Source organism: Eucyclogobius newberryi, unplaced genomic scaffold (assembly GCF_026437365.1).
Source record: "Eucyclogobius newberryi isolate DKJ021-1_F unplaced genomic scaffold, fEucNew1.0.hap1 SCAF_4, whole genome shotgun sequence".
In the NCBI taxonomy this organism is placed as follows: Eukaryota; Metazoa; Chordata; class Actinopteri; order Gobiiformes; family Gobiidae; genus Eucyclogobius; species Eucyclogobius newberryi.
This window is the reverse complement of record NW_027316056.1, coordinates 3,442,618-3,462,641: the sequence shown is the minus strand read 5'-3', so window position 1 is coordinate 3,462,641 and position 20,024 is coordinate 3,442,618. Positions and strand designations below refer to the sequence as shown.

Below are 20,024 nucleotides of genomic sequence, written 5' to 3'. Positions count from 1 at the left end.
ACCAACTTTATAATAGTGAGAAAATAGTAAATAATGTGACTAGATGTAATTAAAAGTGCAACAGCAGTGGGGACAAATTACTTCCTATATTTACGTCAAGTTTCCTGTTATTTTGTTTGATGATTTGAAGAGTTTATTCTGATATTTTACAGAAGAGAATGTGAACCAGGAGTTGTTGTTTTAGGATATGATTCAATGATGGATTTGTATGATGTGTAAAAAATGCATAAAATCCTACACAATCTTGACTCAATTTTGACCACAATGAAGACGTATATATTCGTCATACCATTTACTCATGAAGTTCTTTTGACCTTTCCTGTACCCAAGACGAGTCGGTTGTCTTGGTTTCCCCTCCAAAAGCAGTCTCTCAGTCTAATCCCGGGTACAATGTGTTCTGCAGGGCGTCTTTGATATGCAGATTGACAGAAAACTGAGTGCGGGCAGGAAAGAAAAAACGGGGGGGAAATAGACAATGTCAATCTCGACTTTTTCCCGTTCCGTGCCTGAACTTGAGAACAATGCAGGTGGATTTTTGAAAGCACTGCTGGATATACACAATGGGCGCTAGATCTGAGGAATGGAGCTGAACTTTTGGAGAGGAGGCAAAGTTACACTCCTGCGCTGGTTTGAGACCGCATTCTACTGTCAAATGTTGAAATAGATAGATCAACTGTAATTGTACACATTTTTGGTAAATTTCACATTATAGATCCTGGTAAAATGTGCGAAATTCCAACTGAACATAATTCAACATCTACTTTCTCAAATGTTGATATTATTTATAGCGTGATAACTTTGTCAAGATTATACACTTATCTTTTCCGGTTTTAGATTACGATAATGACATTTTTTACAATGCAAATAATACATTTCTATATAATAAAACAACTCATTTACAATATTAGTCTTAATTTCAGTGGTTTTGATAAGTTGAGGTGTATTTTCTAGAATTGTTTGTCTATGGGTAATAATAAAGTAACATAGCATTTTATTTGTAGACGCCTTTTCGAAAAACTTCACAATCATCTTACAAAACAGATTCAAAACGGCTAAAAACAAAGCAGTGGCTAAAATTCTGCTGTGTATTTTACTTACCTCAAATGTTTATGTCCTTATTTCAAGCTAACTTATTTTGAAAGCACTCATAATCCGTCTCCGGCCCATGTCATGTCTTCATATTGGAGTTTTTTGGCCGGAAGAGCGCGGACATCTCTTTCTGTGCGCCGACTGTCCCCCAGCGCTGCGTATTTGGCTGATTCTGAACATTTGCAGATCTGTAGTGAATCCAGGCGCCTTTGGCAGAACAGGCCGCTCTCTCGCCACGCAAAATGCTAACAAGTGATGCTTCTATTACCTGCTCCCTGACACCGCCAACAAACACGCACCCGACAGTCAAACGCTACAAATGTTTTGCTGTAATTATGTGGGAAACAAAAGCGTACGGAACCTTTTTTTTTGTTTTTTTGTTTTTTGTCCTCAGGCTTGTAAAACAGCTCGACCTGGCAAAGAACCGAAAAACTAAATTTGTACATGTTTTCTCTGGTGGAATATCTGACTGGCACATGCTGTTGGCTACACTTTTACTTCCAAGTCCAAAGGATTCATTCAAATTGATCGAGATGTGTAATTTTGATATTTTGTTAGTTCTAGTTTGTGTCATACTTTCTACATCTCTATTAATGTTTCTGAGACAAGGGGAAAACATCTTTGTCCTTATGGTGAAAGCTTCCTTGACAAAGCCACAAACAGCATTGTATTGTTATTACATTGCTTTTTATATGTATTTATTTATTTTGTACAAATACATTTTATTTTGTATTTATTGGAAGAAATATTAAACGACACACAATGCATTATTTGTGTAGTTTTCAAACATTTAAAACCTTTAAAATAATGTATCTACTGAAAGCACACTAAATACTTTTTACTGTATCAATCAGGATTTGTGTTAGCACTCCATCTGCTGGTTGCAGAAGGAAAAGCCATGGTGAAATAAACAAAACCTAGCTTGCCTAGGCATGCAAACGTAAGCAGGACGTTGTAATGAATGTGATTGGTTACAGTGCGGGTCATAAACATGGTACTTTTGAAACTGAGTGTTTTGTGAGGCTTAGAGGGACAGGACTTACTGAGGAGGATTCATGAAACAAACTTGCATCTAAACCTGCTCCAGTGTAAGCTTCCTGCATAACTGTAAATATTCAACTCCTAATTCTCAACTGTGAATTTATTTATTCATTGCTAGACTGACATCCATACTGATATAAACCTTCTATCCCATTCATTGTAATGAGGCCACACACACACATACACACACACGCACAACACACGCACACACACACACACACACACACGCACTTACATAAAATATATAAATTAAGCAGGACTTAATGAACTAAAACACAAATTTCAATATGCATGTTTTGTTGCTTGCTATGTTTTTGGGGCAGTTAGTTCCGCAATAATGCAAGAATGACGAAATGTTTATCAACGGTTGTTAGCTCTTATGCTAATCCCAGCGCTAATAGCTAACATTGCTAATCGACACAAAACACAAGACTCTGGTGGTGTTACTCACATGTTGTCGAGTGGTTGCTAGTCACCACAACAGGCCTGATTTTTTCACAGTTTTCGATGTTGGGAGGCATTGGAGCCAACGTATGGATCCGTAGCAGCCTTTAGAATGTAGGCGTTCTGTTTAAAGACACTTGACGCATCTATGCAGATAAAGTGACAATGTACATTCAAGCCAAATCTGACTCTCCATGTGTTAGCATTATCTTCAGACAGACGAGATACACAACTGTAATATTCCCGCCAATAAAAGATGCATGCGTTTTGACACAAACCGGGAAGAGCGATGGGCGCAGGATACAGACTGGCTCACGACGTCTACAATCCGAGCGTGTTCTGGAATGTAAATGTTGATTTAGTTGTTGAGGGTTTAAGACGTGTCCCGCAAATCACTTTCTTTTCCCTAATATTTCCTCTATAATCGCGCTTGAGGAGGGAAGCGACGACCGGTGCGGACTAATAAAAGCGTCAAAGCGAGTGGGGCTGTTTGATTATGCTGATGACAGGGAAACAAAGCGGGGCATGCTGGGAAAGTTGTTTTAAATGCATCCGTGGAATCAATTCAGGTGGTGGATCCTATAGCGTCGGATCAATCTGGCTGTAATTACAATTAAGGTGGGAGAGGCAAGAGTTTATCAGGGGTGGGCAATATTTCGAATTGTAAATAATAATAATAAAGAAGATAGGAAGATATGCAAATTACAGGTATGTAGTTTAATGACAAAAAGAGCAGATTATATATAAAATTTAAAACCGTTATGTTGTAAGCTTGTATTAAGTAATGTTTGTATAGTGATTTTTATAAGTGATTTTTGTGATCAGTTTGACGTATCACGTTTGCCTTGAAATTATACTAATTCATATAATTCCTGTTGGATTGACATTATATTGTCTAAATATTGTTACCGTTATTTCAATTTAATTTTTTTAGAACAGTTACAGGCTCTAATTTTTGTCAATATTTAACAATGAATAAAACACAAATTAGTACTTTTCGTGGTTGAGGTAGTAACATATATTACATGTATTTTGACAGTACAGATATAATGTAAAAGAAGTTCCTTGGATCAAATGTTAATGTTTGTTTGTCCTTCGTGAATCAGGAAGTGCACTGTTAGCATGTTAGTTGCTGTTAGTTGCTCTTAGCATCACCATGACGGCAAAACCTCTGAAAGTCGGAATACGCTATAAATTTGGACTGCTACAAACTGTTTAAAAATCGGGTACTGCCCCTTTAAATATAAAAGACAGTGAAATATTTTAAGCCCATATTATGTGCTTAAAATATAGGATTTTAATTTGAGTCATGTTTTACACTGGATTAAATCTGGGTCTAGTCCTGATGATATGAGCCAAATATCTGAATTGCGTCCTTGGGATGGACGCTGCATCAAGCTCGACCAAACATAAATTGATGTGTGCAGAATTTGATGTTGGTAAAGAAGTGTCTAAAATTACTTTGATAGCATGATACATAGATAGTCAAAACGTACAGTATTCTCATACAATTTCATTTTCAAATTTCAAATCTTGAATTGGATTTGGAGCTATAAAGTGTTCGCGAGTGACGAGTGGTGTGGTCTATGCGAAGACCTGGAAGCTTCGTGTTGTGTTGTTTGCAGCAGATTGAAAATAAATCTGTTGCTGGGTCATTGCCCAGAGCGACAGTAGCACACACGAGCGTCCTCCAGCAGGTGAATCACCTTAGCTCGTATCACATTTGATATTCTCTACAACTTGAACAACTGTGCATGAGGAGAAGGGGAGCAGAGCTTATCACCAGTATATTGCTTTTCCCCAGTGCAAAGCCTCTCTTTAAATGCCAAGTGTAGCTTTGCAATATAATAACCTACCATTTGCTTTTCACTTTCAATTTCCTCCATCTTTGCTGAAACAGTGAGGAATCAAGGGATTCAAAAAAGATATGATGAAGTCAACCAACGTTGTCAAAGAATTTTACTTTTGTAATTTGTATGTGTCAGATTTGAAGAGACACAAATTCACATTTTTTTATTTTTCCTCGTGTCTGAGCTGCAACATAAACCCTCGCCATCCAGCATTGTGGTACAAATACTAGTATGTCGACTTCATTTAACCCATGTTTAGTACATACTGTAAAACTAAAACTTCAAGTCGTTTCTCAGTTGTTGCAGGGACAGTGCAGAGCTTAGCTAGCTTGTTTGCTAACCACAGGGGGAGCCAGAAGACACTTCATCTCAACACAACAATGAATTCGGACTCGGACTCAGAAACATCTAATTTAAGAATAGAAAGGTAAAGAGTTCAACTGTGTGTGACCCAAAGTCTGTATCAGTGATAAATGTGAGTGTAGCTGCAGTGTACCTGTTGTTTCCCTGGTTTTCTGCAATTGTCTTCTCGTTTTAGATGTCAGGAACCAACTAAATATCAAGCAGACTTGTTTAATTTTATCTTTCTTATAGACTGTAGCAGCTCTTTCACATTTTAGATGGATTTTGAGCTCTTACGGCAGAAAATGACTCATACAATTTTACCAATTTGCAAAAACTCTTCAACTTTTCAGGAGTACAAACAGGCATATAATTCATCAAATAATTACAATTTTGTGTCTCTGCTCATTTGTATGTAGAGCGAGTGAGGCCTGGATCATCTGAATGGACAAATACTTGCCCTTAAATGCCCAAAACACACAAACAACACAACAATTTAGCCATAACAAGTCACTAAATGTCAAGGTTACCGCGTCAATACTGCATCGATTTTCTGCCTTTCTTCCGAGTCTAGACGCAGACTACTTAACCTGACCATCGGCCCACCTCCTTCTGACCAATAGAAAACAATATAGTGCACTAGAGTAGCTGACTGTAATAGTTAACGCACTAAAACAATAATACTTTAACACAAGTGCTGTTGCGAGAAGAAATAAATATGAATGAGTAAAACTAAACAAATAAATAGTGCAACAATGAATTCGCCTCTTTCATATTTGCAATGTATTTTAATTTACTTATATCATCTCGGCATCAAGAAAATGTAATAATGTTTGCATGAAATCCTAAGATATTATCCCAGGAATTAAAAATGTTATAGTAAAAGGGATTTGCATACTTCTGAAAGGAGACTGTACTCGTGTCTGTGCTTTAAAGGTGCGTTCAATTTAAAGAGGCACTCTATAAGTTTTAGGTTGTTATTTTGCCTGGAATGTTACACAAAATGGAATATAACTTCAATAGAGACCCCCAGAGACAAATAACTCCACCGAACCAAGTATGTTTATGCAATTAAAAGGCCAAGATGGAATAAATGAAAGATGGACACGTACTGTGGAGCATTCACGGAAATACATAACATTTTGATGAGACAAACGGGCTACTGACTTGTACACAGTGCACCTTTAAATATATTCAGAAACAATATTACTACATCACCTTAAACATATTTATTGTATTAGATTACTGTTGACACGGTATTAGCGTTACGGTAAATGCAAAATCTGTAAAGAGCAGTGGGCGCCTTCAGGGATCCTTAGATCTAAGCCAGGAATACCAAAAGTAGCCTGTAGTGCATGGTGGGAAAGCATTTGAGCGTAGGACCTTCTAGTTAACATATCCTGCTTATTTTGACATCATCTATGCTATATCATGAAAAAGAAGAAGAAGAATGATTAAGTGATGAGTAAATATATTTGGTCATTAATTTGCCTCAGAATAGAGTCCAGTGGTACATTTGTGATATTTTATTCCTATTTTGTTTCATGTGAGTGAGATCTTCCCATGAGCTCCAGTCAAGAGTGTATCTGTAATACCAACAGAGCAACAGTAGCTCCATGTATTATTCACTCTGGAGCTGTCAGGGGCAGTAACCTGTAGTCTTATGGATGCATTCTGATACGCAATGTCCAGTGGAGACCTGGGGCAGGGAGGAAAGAGGAACAAAAGGAAGGAGAAACAGGAGGGGGGGGGGGGAGGAGGCGGAGATACAGAAGGAAAGAGGAGAAACATGAGGAGGAGAAATAAACAGAAGGAGGGAGAAACAGGATAAGGAGAAACAGAAGGAGGGAGAAACAGGATAAGGAGAAACAGAAAGAGGAAAAGAAGAAGGATAAACAGAAGGGAAAGAAACATAAAGAGGAGGAGGGCAAACAAGAGGAGAAAGGAGGAGACACTGAAGGAGGAAGAAACAGAAGGAGGGAGAAACAGAAGAAGGGAGAAACAGAAGGAGGGAGAAACAGGAGGAAGAGAAACAGGAGGAGAGAGAAACAGGAGGAATGAGAAACAGAAGTAGGGAGAAACAGGAGGAGGGAGAAACAGGAGGAGGGAGACACAGAAGAAGGGAGAAACATAAGGAGGGAGAAACAGGAGGAGGAGAAACAGGAGGAGGGAGAAACAGGAGGAGGAGAAACAGGAGGAGGGAGAAACAGGAGGAGGAAGAAACAGAAGGAGGGAGACACAGAAGGAGGGAGACACAGGCGGAGGGAGACACAGGAGGAGGGAGAAACTGAAGGAGGGAGAAACTGAAGGAGGGAGAAACAGAAGGAGGGAGACACAGAAGGAGGGAGACACAGAAGGAGGAAGAAACAGAAGAAGGGAGAAACAGAAGGAGGGAGAAACAGGAGGAGGGAGAAACAGAAGGAGGGAGAAACAGAAGGAGGGAGACACAGAAGGAGGGAGAAACAGGAGGAGGGAGGAACTGAAGGAGGGAGAAACTGAATGAGGGAGAAACAGAAGGGGGAAACAGAAGGAGGGAGAAACAGAAGGAGGGAGAAACAGGAGGGGGAAACAGAAGGAGGGAGAAACAGAAGGAGGGAGAAACAGGAGGAGGAGAAACAGGAGGAGGGAGAAACAGAAGGAGGGAGACACAGAAGGAGGGAGAAACAGGAGGAGGGAGGAACTGAAGGAGGGAGAAACAGAATGAGGGAGAAACAGGAGGGGGAAACAGAAGGAGGGAGAAACAGAAGGAGGGAGAAACAGGAGGGGGAAACAGAAGGAGGGAGAAACAGAAGGAGGGAGAAACAGGAGGAGGAGAAACAGGAGGAGGGAGAAACAGAAGGAGGGAGAAACAGGAGGAGGAGAAAGAGGAGGAGGGAGAAACAGAAGGAGGGAGAAACAGAAGGAGGGAGAAACAGGAGGAGGGAGAAACAGAAGGAGGGAGAAACAGGAGGAGGAGAAAGAGGAGGAGGGAGAAACAGAAGGAGGAAGAAACAGGAGGAGGGAGAAAAAGAAGGAGGGAGAAACAGGAGGAGGAGAAAGAGGAGGAGGGAGAAACAGAAGGAGGAAGAAACAGGAGGAGGGAGAAACAGAAGGAGGGAGAAACAGAAGGAGGAGAAACAGAAGAAGGGAGAAACAGAACTATTAGAAATAGGTGGAGGAGATTACATGCGACCTCCAAAAAGTTACATTCTGTAGCTTTAAATACAATTGAGAAGCTTCTTCTTGGAAAAAGGCGGTCCAACTGTCCTGTCACTCCCAAGTCCATGAATCCATATTTAAATAACATTTTTAGTTTACTAATAAAGAATTTGACGGATTAAGACACCATCAACCAAATGATCCATTCAACAACCAGAGCTGCAGAGACGGAGGAATCAGGGGAAAGATGGAGCGAGACGAGTGACATGGAGGTAGAAGTGTAGAAGTGAAGGTGACAGAGATGGAATGTGAAGAAAGAAGGAGCAAGACAACGGTGTGAGGAGGAGGAGGAGGTGGAGGAAGACTGAGAGGTGAAAAGGCCCCAGGACTGCCCTCAGGCTCCGCTGCCAAATCCCGGCTCCGTCCCATCGCTCTGAATGCTGTTGTGCCGGTCCTCTGGGGCCGAAACCAGGCGCCACTGTCTTTGTGACTCGGTTCGTTGTTGTCGTTCCCATGGCAGGAGCTGAAATGTGTCCAAGAAACTCCCTAATCCCACCGCTTTCCACCGAGCTGTGGGACTGCACTGGGTTATGGAGTTAATGGAGAGATTAAAAGTGAAGAGCTAATCGAAACGGGTTTGCTTAATCTGGTGATTTCTTCAGATTGTAGAAAATAGAGTGTGATGTCCCAGAGCAGGAGTATGGCGTATTCTTATACAGAAAATATCCAAAAGGAAAACTGTCCACAAAAGAGAATAACGGTTATTTAAGTTGTCAATTTGAAAAGCCATTCGTTTTGTTTGTAAATTGAGACTTTTTGAACACATTATCAACCAAATAAAGGTTGAAATATGTTGACTGACGGCCTCACTTTGGGGTTCTAAATGCGATGTTTGGATAAATGTTGGATAGATGTTTATAAATGTGCATTAAAATTAATTTCTAAATCAAATAAAACACATAAATAGCAGTTATATGTAGATTTGGGATATGCCATTTTGTCTGTACAATATCGCTAGGGAAAAACATGAGATGCTTCACATAAATAGCATAATAAAACGTTTGCATAGAAATGACTTATTCTACAAAAACCAGTGTATGAAAGGCATTTTGCGACGCTGCAACATCCCTGTGTCAGAATGTTTTTGCTCTCAGTCTTCTCGTGTTGCTTCTGGTTTTTGACTGTTAGCGAATACTTTATGATGCAGTTTGTGATTGGCTCATCTTCAAAACTAAACCTTTATTTTACAAACTTTCCACGAGAAAACATTATCCAGCCATGGCACTTTTCTTCTACGTTTTAATCATTGAGTTATAATGTTGGCTGGAGAGATTATGGATTATGTTTCTGTGCTGTTGCGGCGGCCATCTTGCGAGTGGAAAAAGAGATGAATTGTAATAGAAAATAATGTAAAAACAGAGCTAGAAAATGCATTGATTAAAGTGTTTCAATGGACATATTTGTGTAATAATGCAGGAACTCTGTCAGGGCATTTTTACTCAGAATGGTGAAAATCAATATTCAAACTGAAAACACTGAACAGATCAATATTTTAAATGCAAATATTTGTGTGTAAATATACCAAGAACACAAGTATTGATAATTATTCAATTTAATTCACTCCTATTTCTAAAAAACAACATTATTAATCATGAACAAAAACAAAGTATCCACATTATTTATGTCAAACAAGAACATAAGATAAAGTGCAAATATGAAAAAGTCCACATATCAAAGTATTTAAAGAGAAAAATCTTTAGTATAATTTCACGCTCACAACATGGCTGCTGGAATTCTGTGTCTGTTACTTAATTATAACTCATTGTTTTCAAATCCCACGTTTAAATCTTGTTAATTTGTGACCTCGATTCATGTGCCGCCATCATTCATTTGTGTTTCTTTGTCTTTGTTTTTCTTTTTTCTTTCGGTTGCCGAACAGGTTCTCCCATGCTCTCCCCTTCCTGTCCGTCATCTGTCATTGACCAATCACATCCACAGTCCACCCGTCTCCATGACAACCCATTGTTAGCAAACGGGGCAGAACCGGGCTCAGAGGAAGAGGAGGAGGAGGAGGAAGAGGAGCAGCCCGTGGACTATGCCTCGCGCTTGTACTTGCCCGTGACATATGGTAAATCCAAGACAAAGCACCAAGTCACTAACCAATAGTTTATAGAGAATGTCCTTTTCTCAAACTAACCCACACCATCCTTTTCCACCTCATTCACATTTATGAGGTTTACTTATTTGACTGTACATTACATATTCTCATATTCATAAGCTTGTGCACTTGCCGTTGCTCGATGTGTGTTGTCAGTTTTAAACAGTTGCGCACTCGCCTGGCACTGAACATTATACAAGCATTCTATCCATTAATTTTAATAACGCCGCAAATTAATGTAATATAAAGTCATTTTGTTATTAATAAACAGCGCAGACACATGGTAGTTGTTAAGTTAGTTAGTTTATATGTTCATTACTACTGCCAAAGAGTAATGACCATCTTCACCTTCAACTTCAAACTCTAGTTTATAAAGTTCACTTATTACTATTAAATTAAATTATTATTATTTGGGATGCTTAGTGAAACAAAACAAAAATGTCAAAAGAACTGTTGTGGCCTACGATGTTTTTGGTGCATTATTATCAGAATAACATTAGATTTAAGAAGAATACCAGGTTGTTAGCATGTATGCTAACGTTGGCGCTAATCGCTTAAAGTAACGATCTATGCCAAACACTTCTTTTAGTAATGTTTTCTCATGAGGCTCTGGTGTTCCTCACGTGTGGCTGAGTGGTTAAGAAAAGTGGATTAAAGTTCCACATTGGGGTATTACGCGTCTCTGGCTCCGCTCACTTACAAAAATAAAGCCGGCTCATTCATTTGTGATGCTAGCAATAATATACAACACTTCAACTTGAATTTAATCAAGATCTGTCATCATTACAATCAGTTAAAATATTTTATGTGACAAATACTGTGACAAATTCAGATGTCCTGCACTGTATTTGTTGTTGTTATTTCCCCGTTGATAGTACAGCCACATAATCGTTATTCATGGGTTTCAATTTACTGTTTTACTGAGGACGTTTCACAATTCAAAAGATATAATTTTTGGTTTTGAATGTTCTGAAAGAGTAGCAGTTTCATTGCTTTTTGTTTCGTTATATTCTGAATAATGGCCATGCCAGAGTTGTTTTGAAAGTGTATTATTTCTTTCATGACACCTCCGCGACCCAGCCCTGGATAAGAGGAAGAACATTACCATTGAACATGCAGATAGTAAAGCTTAGTACAACTTAGTGTGGATAATATTGTAAAAAATGAACATTTCAATATTTTTATGAAGTAAGGATATGTATTTTATTTTAACAACGCATTGAGAATGAGCTAAAATGTGTCTGAAAATGTCTTGATTGAGGTTCAAGTATTGCACAAAACATGAACGGACAAGAAAATGTACCACAAAAGAGCCGAAACTAGACATTTTAGTTTTAATTATAGACTACTGTATTTTCTGGACTATAAGTCGCACCGGAGTTTAAGTCACACCAGCCGAAAAACGCATAATAGAGAAGAAAAAAAACATAAGTTGGACTGGAGTATGAAACGCGGTTGCAAGTGTGAAAATAACAAATAATATCACAGTCGCTCCGGAGTATAACTATATAAGTATAAATATACGTATAAGTGAAAAAAGGTGCGACTTATAGTCTGGAAAATACGGTATATATTAGATACTTAAATTTTCACTTTACTAAATTACATTACAATCATATTTCTCCTACATTGGTTGTGGCTTGTTTTTCTATCGTAGTAAGCATTTTCATTCCTTTGCCTCGCAGTCAACAGTTAGTTTTTTCTTCACATACAAATCCCTTTATACCGCGACTAGTGCGTGTGTGTACCTTTCAAAAGTGTGAATATGATTTTCTGCCCCTTCTCTCGGAGCCGAAGCACTTAATCATTGTGTTGGAGGCGAGGGAACGCGTGTGTTTGTTGGCGACATTGACCTTTCGCTCGCTGCTTCAGACACGGTGCTCCTTTCAATGCTCTGACAGGCCCGATAAATAACTACCTCTGCAATCTGTTTCCAAACAAACGCAGAAGCTATGAAGATGATTTCTGTTAGCTAATACACAAGACTCGTTATTTACATATGCAAATGATTAAAGGTGGTTAATGATGAGTAACTTGCACTCGAGTAACTTTTTCTTCTCTTTTTAAAGCATTTTTTGCCCGAAGGTTTCATTAGACAGGAAAGGTGAGTGTGAAATGTGGGATGAGAGAAAAGGGAGGACATGCAGTAAATTGTCGGTGTCGGGATTCCAACTCACGACACTGTGGCCAATATTCATGTACTGCATATTTAATCCATTATAACTAAGCTATAACTAAGTCAATATAAAGCTTAAGCTTTATATTGACTTTTTTGGAAAGTTTACCTCCTTGTTTTCCCCTTGGAACTTATACCTAAAGATGCTCTATGTAATGTTTCTGGTGGAGAGACCGTCACCTGCTTGTCTCCATGGAGATGTTATTGCTTTGCCTGAAATGTTCCTCCGTGTGGCATTAAACTGATCAAGTGTCCATGGTAACGAGCAGAGGATGCAACTAAACCAAGTGTTTTTCAAAGTATTTTTGAAAAGTCATATGGATTTAATGCCACACTGTGGAACATTCAAGGAAAAAACATCGTCATGGTGATAAGCAGGAAATACTCAATTTTTCTTAATGTTTTATTTTTTATTTTTATTGAATTACGCCTACAGTTTAAGTAGTTTTATCCAATACGGTTTTACAATTATGCTTTAAAGGATTACTTTTCCTTGATACTTTCTGAAGTAACATTATACTTATACTGGAATCAAATTAAGAAAACTTGTGCATATGACAAATGTTATTCTTTGGTTAGGTTTTGGTCTTTTGTTCGAATTACAGTTGTAAAATGTATCGATGCGACCGAATAAGATCCAATCAGAAAATTAAACAAATACATAAACCACACCAAAAAAAAGTATAACAGTTATCTTAGCTGCGTTTAGATGGTGAATAGTCCAGCTTCTTCCACTACCCTGAGCCCTGTAGTGTTTGAACTCTCAACCCTTCGCCGTTTTCTCTTTTTTGGCTGTTGTTTAATACCAGCGTCTGTAAAGCCCGCCTTGTTTCCCGCCTCCTCATACCTGCACGTAAACAGAGCCACATCACACCCAAAGTTTGTCACACCATTTCCAGCCCTCACCTCCTCTTCCTTCTCCCCCCCCCCCCCCCCCCCCCCCCCCCCCCCCCCCAAGTGTTTTTCTATCTCAAACCGGCGAAACATGAATAGTTTAATGGACCTTGAGGACGCGGTGTTGTCCGGACACTTTGCAAGCTGTGCCGACGCGAGATTGAACTTCTGTTGACTTGCACATGCGGCGCTGCCAATTCTGCTTCTCAATACCAACGCCAGTCTAGTAACGCCTTCTCTCTCTTTCTCTCTCCTTTTTTATTACTTGCTCGCCTTCCATCCTTTTCTCTTTTCATGCTTGTCTGTGTCCTTTCAGAGCGAAAAAAGGAAAAGCGCTTGAAATCCTATCTCACTTCTCGGAGTAACCACCGACACATATTAGCCCAAAACGAGTGCAATTACGCCCACAAAGTCCAAGGAAGGGTCAGCAATCTGTAAACAGAGACGAAACCGGGTCTACGATTGGAGCATTTGATCTAGACGAGCCGACGCAAAGGTTTGGACAAAAGTGTGTCTGGAAAGAATTACAGAGACCTTTTTTGAAAGCAGACCGTTTTGAAAGGCATCTTTGGAAATCGAAAACAGCTGCGAGGAGCTGATATATTTTGGCCGCCGACTGGAAAACCGTTGGGCCACCACCGTGCGTTTCAACCCTACACTGTCTTCCAAGTGCAACTTATTTTCAAATTATTGTTTGAGATGTTTCGGAGTGGACGCAGTGCAGTTCTGACAGTCCGGGCTTCATTGTTCAGAGGCATTGATTTAAACCGACCCTCTTTCCCCCGAACGCACATTTTCGAAGTTGCAAATCAAATGTATTCAATGTTCTCGTAAGCTCCCATGTTGAGGTTATTAATACGCTGGAAAAGATATCACTTCCACCTCATCCATCAAACTGGTGGTGGTCACATCCAGGTTCAGAGCGCCTTAAATGCGATAGTGGTCCAGTTGTTTTGGTAGCAGTGGGGGGAAAACTCTTGTGAAATGAAAGGAACAGGCGAAATTCCTCAAAGAAAGGTTCGGTGTTGGCCAGGCGTCAATTACTAAATGTGAGCCAACGAAGCTGACCACGAACGCGCTTTGGCCCAGACGGAGAGGAGGGCATGGGAAGAAAGATCCCGGCTCACACACGAAAACATTCTGAGGAAAAAGGTTAGAAAATAAAAAAGTGAATCAAGAGAAGGTGTATTCTATTTGTATTATACCTGGAGTAGTTTCACGCTTCAATCACGCTTGTTTGATTAATCCTGTTTACGAGTTCCACTTGGTTTCAAATGTTCCCATATTAAGACGTCAAAGATAGAAATACAAAGATCTTTTGCAGGAATCATTCTTGTATTTGCACGTAGGGAAAAGCTAGCTTTTGTGTTTTTCCCTCTGCCATCAGTAGAGGTGTGCTACTACCAAACTCTGATAAGGGAACGACTGACAGATACATTATTTTGCTCCCTTTTTGGTAAACAAATGCCATTACCCACATTGCCCGTGCCGGTTACATGTGCGGCCGGTTGTGGCAGGAAGACGATAAACACCTTTTCAAATCACTGCGACAGGTTTCTCTGCTAACCCAAGATAAACATTTTACAAATAGGTTTCTATGGATACGCTTCCAGACTGTTTTAACTGTGAACCTTGACAATAACGTTTTGTTGCCTACCTATTGCAGAATAAATCTTAAAACATTCTGCAGCCCCGCCCTGGTGGCAGTTGTGGTGAAGTGACACAATGTTTTTATCGGTATATTCAAGTTTTGGGAAAGTGTTCATATTCATCTGTTGCCTGTAGCTGCCTCTGAACATGCTCAGGGTGAATCCATGTTTCACCCACGTCAGCCGACAGAGCTGACCAAACCTCTCCCAACACATGTGTCCCAGCATGCAACTGCACAGCGCAAAAGGCAAGACTCGAATTGGCTGCATTTGTTGATATTTGTAAATGATTGGTTTGGTTGGTTATTGATGATTTGACATTGGTAAATATTATAAGCTGCTTTATCGTCCTCAGAGGGAAATTTGTTTGTAAAGGAATGTCGTTGATAGCATACAGGTAACTCAAATGTCTTGCATAATTCAGCAGAACCGGAAAATGTTTGTGTGTTTGTGTGTTGATGACTTTGGGGATTTTTCAGACTTTTTTTTGCTATTCTGGAGAGTTTTGTGAAAAAGTTACATTTTTTAAGTGTGAGCGTAGTCCAAAAAACACATATTTCTCTAAATGTCGGACATTTCTGGAAGAAATTTAGGCACAAATGTTATTAAAAAGTAAATGGAAAAAGGTAAATAGAAACACATTTTAAACAAACTAACCAAAAACAAAGTTAGGCCAAAAAATGCAGTGTCTTGTCCATGAACTACCTAAACTTTTTGATAATGAGACGATTCCTCAAGATTGTGAAGTTATTCAATTAGCGTTTCCAGTAACACTTTATAATAACTACACCTCAATTAGTCTTAATAAAGCATGATAAGGACTTAATTCATAATGAACAAATAGTTTATGAAAAGGAACCAGGCTTGAAACTATCCTTAATTAACACCATAACCCTTAATTAAGTAGTTACTCCGCCTGAATCATCCCTATTCAATTATTTGTCTGTTATTAATTTGTCCTTCCTCTTGTGTTATCAAGGCAGTAAACAGTACACAAAACAGAAATACATATAGTTTTACAGTCGGCAGATGTCATGTCACGCCGGCTGAACGCTGACCCCGGATCAGCCTCGCCTCCCGTAGCTGCGCGTGATCGGAAACAGACGCAAAGGAACCACAAGTCGAGTCGGATCGCGCTTTGAAGAGGCATAAGTAGGAGCTGGAGTGAGAAGAAGAAAGACAGCTGTGTGCGCCATGATGGAGACGGCGCAGGAGACAGGCAGACGTCCCTCTTATATACATTACCATATAAACAGAATCAGAGACGGCGCTTTGAAACTCGCTTTGTGTTTGTGCGTGTACCACTCTGTGTGTGTGTGTGTGTGTGTGTGTGTGCGTTTGTGGGAACTTGTGTGGTCTGAATTCCCTTAAAGTAGTCCCAGTCTGACCTAACCCTGCAATGTTCAGCCAAACATCTAAAATATCACTCTGGCCACATCCGGAGCCTTTGAGACTGCCTGTTTTCCCCCTCTTCACTTTACCATCAGCAGAAGTATAGTTAGCTTTATACTTTAAGTAAAAGTACAGGTCATGTAGCTCTGAATGTATGGATACAGCTTAACCTGAACATTCAAGAGGTCGGAACAATACAGAACATGACGATATTGATACTGTCGGAAAGGATCTGTTCTCAAGCGAAAATATTACTAATATTCTTAATACTTCTATATTTTTGTCTGAAATACATTGTTTGCGTATAGTTTATCCGCACGTGTGTTTCAATTTTAGATCAGCTCGACGTTGTAATCGCTGGTATGACTGAGTTAGAGGTTGGAAAGGGCTTGGATCCATCCGTTTGCCTCAGGGCAGGTGTGGCTTGGCCTTGGTCTCTCTCTCTCTGTCCTCCCTCCTTCATTACCTCTCTTTCCTTTCTTCCTTCCTTCTGTTTCTCTCCTTCTCTCCCTCTTGCCTGTCCTCATCATTTCTCCTTCTCTCCCTCCACTTTCTCTTCTTCCCTCACTCTCTCTCTGTCCTCCCTCCCTCCTTACCCCCCTCTCATCTCTTCTCTCTCCCTTTCCTCTCTTTATTTGCCTCCCCCTCTCTTTGTCTATATGCCTCACTCTTTACCTCTCGCTTACTTCTCTTTCTCCCCCTTTCCCTCTCCTTCCGTCCCATCTTTGCCTGTCCCTCTCTCTCTTCCTCCTTTTCTCTCTTTCCCTTCCTCTGTCCTCCCTCTCTTTCCCTCTCTCCTTGCATCTCTCTCCGTTCTCTTTTTCCCTCCCTCTGTTTTCCCTCTCTCTTTCTCCCTCCTTCCTCCCTATCTTTGTCTGTCCCTCTCTCTCTCCCTCCTTTTCTCTCTTTCCCTTCCTCTGTCCTCCCTCTCTTTCCCTCCCTCCTTGCATCTCTCTCCGTTCTCTTTTTCCCTCCCTCTGTTTTCCCTCTCTCTTTCTCCCTCCTTCCTTCCCTATCTTTGTCTGTCCCTCTCTCTCCCTGCTTTTCTCTCTTTCCCTTCCTCCATCTTCACTCTCCCTCTCTCCCTCCCTCCTTACATCTCTCTCACTTCACTTTCTCCCTCCCTCCCTCCCTCCCTCCCTCCCTCCCTCCCTCCTTACATCTCCCTCTCTCTCTCTTCCTCTCTCTCTCTCCCTCCCTCCCTACATCTCTCTCACTTCTCTTTCTTCCTCCCTCCCTACATCTCTCTCACTTCTCTTTCTCTCTCCCTCCCTCCCTACATCTCTCTCACTTCTCTTTCTCCCTGCCTCCCTCCCTCCTTACATCTCCCTCCCTCCCTTCTTACATCTCTCTCCCTCTCTCCCTCCCTCCCTACATCTCTCTCCCTCTCTCTCTCCCTCCCTCCCTACATCTCTCCCCCTCCCCCCTCTCTCTCTCTTCCTCTCTCTTTCTCCCTCCCTCCCTCCTTACATCTCTTTCCCTCCCTCACTCTCTCTCTTCATCTCTCTCTTTCTCCCTCCCTCCCTCCCTACATCTATCTCCCTCTCTCTCTTCCTCTCTCTCTTTCTCCCTCCCTCCCTCGCTCTCTTTCTCCCTCCCTCCTTACATCTCCCTCCCTCCCTCTCTCTCTTCCTCTCTCTCTCTCTCCCTCCCTCCTTACGTCTCCCTTCCTATCTCTCTTTCTCCCTCCCTCCTTACATCTTTCTCCCTCTCTCCCTCCTTACATCTCCCTCCCTCCCTCCCTCTCCGTACCCGTCCGTCAGTCTGTCCCTACATTTGCTTTTCTTTGCACCGCTGATTCTGTGGGAAGTGGACGGGAAAGGCAAACCTGCAGTTCTTTAGCGCACAGAGAGAAGAGGAGCTTTGTTGTGGTTGTTTATAGAAGGAAGGAGCCGCTCGGGGAGGCTGCGAGGATGCGCCCTTGTCTCCTCGTCTCCTCGCCTCGTCTCCTCGTCTACTTTCACTCCTCTGAACATGTTTTATTGGCTGTTTACAGGGGTGAGCTGTGTGTTATGCAGCAGAAAGTATTGTGCTTTTTATATTCAGCGGTTACTTAAATGGATTTGAAGTGAGAATCCTATAGACTTAAACAGAATGGCTACATTCTAAACGCTGGTGTTTATGTTAGTACCAGTGTCAGTGTCACTCCTGGAATAGTCTATTTTAGTCGTTTTGACCAGTAGATTAATATTCCTTATTCCCCTTGACTTTATCAGAATGTTTTATTTGTTAAATTACTTGAATGTAGAATCTTAATTTGAATAGTTTTCAAGTACATGTTCATTGGATTATTTCTCCTGGACTAATTGGTTTGATTAAAGGTGGTTTCAATATTTGTCAATCTTGTACCAAGTAATCCTCAGTGTGGTAATAATGAGTAATAAGTGAATTCATACTCAACGTTCGAGTCTTGAATATTAATAAGTTTGACTAGCTAAGTCTGAAATGAACTTGCTTCAAGGTGTTCTCAATATTTTTCGTCTAATTGTGTCGTCAGGTATCAAGTAGAAGAAGGCACCCATCTCAAAACTAGTTGAATCATTTGTAAAAACGAAACAAATGAATAAATAAACGCAAAAGCTTTTTGAATAAATGTTCTGAATTGAAGTCACGTAGACGTAGAGAGGTCGTCAGCAGCAGCAGTTACAGCTCAGACTAAAGCAGTGTTTATGCTTGGGAATCATCCGTTTCAGGACCCGATTCCTATTTCCAGGGCTCTTCTTCAGGTTCATTCCATTTGTGCCGTCAGCATAGCGTCGCGCCACAAACCGAACGTGTAAAACTTTACGAGGGTTTTATGTCGTTGTTCTTTTGAAACGCAACGCTTGTAATATTTCATTTGGCTCAGAATGACAACGACTTACAAATGTACGTGCGTAACCCTGTTCCACCGGGAAAGATATGATCAACTTTTCTTGAATGTTTTAAGCCTTTCATATGTTATAACTGAAACGAGCTGGCAGAACAAGTTTAATCACACTCAGAAAGGACGTTTATTTAACATTCATTTAATGTTAATAGCTGAGTTTAGTTTGTTGCAGTGTAAAACCACATTGGAAAATCATGTGCAAAAAGCTCCAAAATGAACAGTAAAACATTAAAAAAAAGTGGTGGATCAAGTTCTATGTAATCTTCATATCTGTATTGTTTTCTTGTATTGTGATGAGTGTGGTGTAGTCTCATAGTGGATTACAGTTATAATACACTACAGTTTTGAATTTTTTTCGCTGTGGCTTTGCTAATTCTTTACGTGGAGTGGGAGAAGGAGCTGTGTGATCCTATAGTTTCCACTTCGACTGCAGCGGAGGGATGATTCTGCCTTTATCTCCCACTCTCGCTCTCTATCTCTTTTTGTTTACTGTCGCAGCCCGGCATCGACTTCTTTTCTTCTCTCTCGTCCCTGAAAGACTAGCTCTGGGTGGGAATGACAATATTATTCTGTTTTTTTACACTCTTCTGCTGCTGCCGTTGTTCTATAGCCACTTTCCCACTATTAAAGTCGGTTCAAATTAATGCTCGTCATGAACTACAGTTTTATTACATTAGTGCAAAAAAGACACAGCGCTAAAGAAAAAGCCATGACTTCAGAGCGTTTTAAAAGTCTGTTTTGTGTAATTAAGACTTTGAGATCCGGCAGATGTTTGTGGTGTGGTTGGATCAAATATTCTAGTGCTGTTGGAGGTTTAGTGGTTAAAGCAGCTGCACATATGCCATGCTCTGTGTTGGCCTCAGCATCGTGAGATCGATTCTCAGCTCTGACAGTTTGCTGAATTTCCTCCCTGCTCTTCTCTTCTATTTTACGCACGTCTTGTCTGATAAAAACTTTTGGCCAAAAAAATAAATAATAAAAG

At 40.5% G+C, this 20,024-nt stretch overlaps 1 protein-coding gene across 9 annotated transcripts in view; it reads left to right on the top strand.

The window, feature by feature from the left end:
- The window catches only part of LOC140377613 (teneurin-3), a 470,016-nt gene that overhangs the window by 156,733 nt on the left and 293,259 nt on the right, over positions 1 to 20,024 (top strand). For 5 of the 9 annotated variants that reach the window (XM_072463084.1, XM_072463083.1, XM_072463082.1 and 2 more), the window contains one exon: positions 9,844 to 10,032. The exons of the other annotated variants lie outside the window; for them this stretch is intronic. In XM_072463084.1, the coding sequence (XP_072319185.1) occupies positions 9,844 to 10,032 (189 nt within the window). The remainder of the gene's footprint in view (positions 1 to 9,843; positions 10,033 to 20,024) is intronic. 9 annotated transcript variants of the gene reach the window in all.